General features: G+C 39.1%; 1 protein-coding gene across 1 annotated transcript in view; it reads right to left on the bottom strand.

The window, feature by feature from the left end:
* NUP210L (nucleoporin 210kDa-like) overlaps positions 1–1,988 on the bottom strand; it is a 205,416-nt gene that overhangs the window by 62,941 nt on the left and 140,487 nt on the right. The window contains exon 28 of the mRNA XM_011928494.1: positions 398–489. Within this exon, the coding sequence (XP_011783884.1) occupies positions 398–489 (92 nt within the window). The remainder of the gene's footprint in view (positions 1–397; positions 490–1,988) is intronic.

Genomic DNA, 1,988 nt, shown 5'->3' on the forward strand with positions numbered 1-1,988 from the left:
AACACAAAATGTTGCATATTGTATGATTATTCCATTTATATGAAATCCATTCAGGATAGCTAATACCGTACACAGAAAGCAGATTAGTGATTGCCAGGGGCTGCGAGCAGGAAAGAAAGAAGAGTGACTGCTTCATAGGTATGGGATCTCCTTTGGTGGTGATAAAAATATTTGGAACTAGATAGAGATGCTGAATACACAATATTGTGAATGTACTAAATGCCACTGAATTTTACAGTTTACAATGGTTTTACATTATGGAAATTTCACCTCATAAAAAATTATTTGGGGGTTAGAAAAATCTCCTAGAAGGCAAAGGTGTTCTTTCTACGTCAATGTTTTACTGAAAATACTTAAGTTTGGAGCCTGGCACTTCCTTATTCTCTCTTTTCCTTACCTGTTGGTATGGAGTTTGAGCTGAGAATTCATAGGCATCAGAATCTGCTCTGGTTGGCACTCTGGATAGAAGAGTTGGAGTTTTTCAAACACCTATAATGAGAAAACAATGTGTTCCTCATTTTTGGCAAAGACAAATTATGACTTTTACTTACATATGGACTTCAGTATAATCCCCAAGAGATTACATGCAAATAAATGACAACTACAAATCAACAGTCTGCCTAACTTCTAATTAGTCTAAAATCATCCACAATACTCCTCTCCAAAATGAACCCACTCACAACATAACTAGGTATTCTAGAAGATATAACCTAATGTTAGCCCTGTTTCTGACTCTGAGGGACTGAGCATGTAGCAAAGTTTACACTTACCACATCTTCCATATTACTTAGATATTAGGTATAAAATTACTTTGAAATTTCTAATTTTAGCTCTGGTAAAATGACATGAAGTTTGGGGAAAAGAACCTATAATATTCAATTAGCATGAAACACCATCCAGGTCTTCCACCTTCTAGTAAAGTACTCTTTCCTCTACTTCACATTGAATCAGAGAACCAAAGCCAAAATAAAGGAAAAAATTAAAAAGTCAAAGAAAAAAAAAGTCTCAAAATCAGAGGCAGTGAAACTTACTCGACCCATGTAAGTGATAACTTGTTTTCTGAATTCTAAAAACAACAGAACCATTTAGCTTTTAGCCTGAGAATATCTGTAGAAACTATTCATACTCTTACACCTTATGAAAAGTTAGAATTATGTTTTATCTTAACTGTGAATATATTTAAATGGACTTATATCAGCTGGACACAGTGGCTCATGACTGTAATCCCAGCACTTTGGGAGGCCAAGGAGGGCAGATTACCTGAGGTTAGGAGTTCGAGACCAGCCTGGTCAATATAAAGAAACCCTGTCTCTACTAAAAATACAAAAACTAGCCAGGCATGGTGGCGTGTGCCTGTAATCTCAGGTACTCAGGAGGCTGAGGCAGGAGAATCACTTGTACCTGGGAGGCAGAGGTTGCAGTGAGTGGAGATCATGCCACTGCACTCCAGCCTAGGCAACAGAGTAAAACTCTGTCTCTAAATAAATAAATAAATAAAAATTTTAAATGGACTTATAATATCTATGTCAGGTGGAGTGGATCAGAAATGAATCCTTCTCTAATTACTGTGGTGTTCATATCCTGTGTTTCTGGTATGGGGAGTTGAAGGGAGTGTGTGTGCTACAGTTTCTTTTCTTTTTTTTTCCAGACTGCTCACCTGCAAGTACTAATAGTTTCTGATGTCAATAGTATATAAAAGCAGGCGGGCATGGTGGCTCACGCCTATAATTCCAGCACTTTGGGAGGCCAAGGCGGGTGGATCACTTCAGGTTAGGAGTTTGAGACCAGCCTGGACAACGTGGCGAAACCCCATCTCTACTAAAAATACAAAAATTAGCTGGGCATGGTGGCGGGTGCCTGTAATCCCAGCTACTTGGGAGGCTGAGGCAGGGAGAATCACCTGAACTCTGCAGTGAGTGGAGATTGTGCCACTGCACTCCAGCCTGGGCGACAGAGTGAGACTCTGTCTCAAAAACAAAAAACAGGCC

The sequence above is a fragment of the Colobus angolensis genome, unplaced genomic scaffold (genome assembly GCF_000951035.1).
Source record: "Colobus angolensis palliatus isolate OR3802 unplaced genomic scaffold, Cang.pa_1.0 Scaffold77, whole genome shotgun sequence".
In the NCBI taxonomy this organism is placed as follows: domain Eukaryota; kingdom Metazoa; phylum Chordata; class Mammalia; order Primates; family Cercopithecidae; genus Colobus; species Colobus angolensis.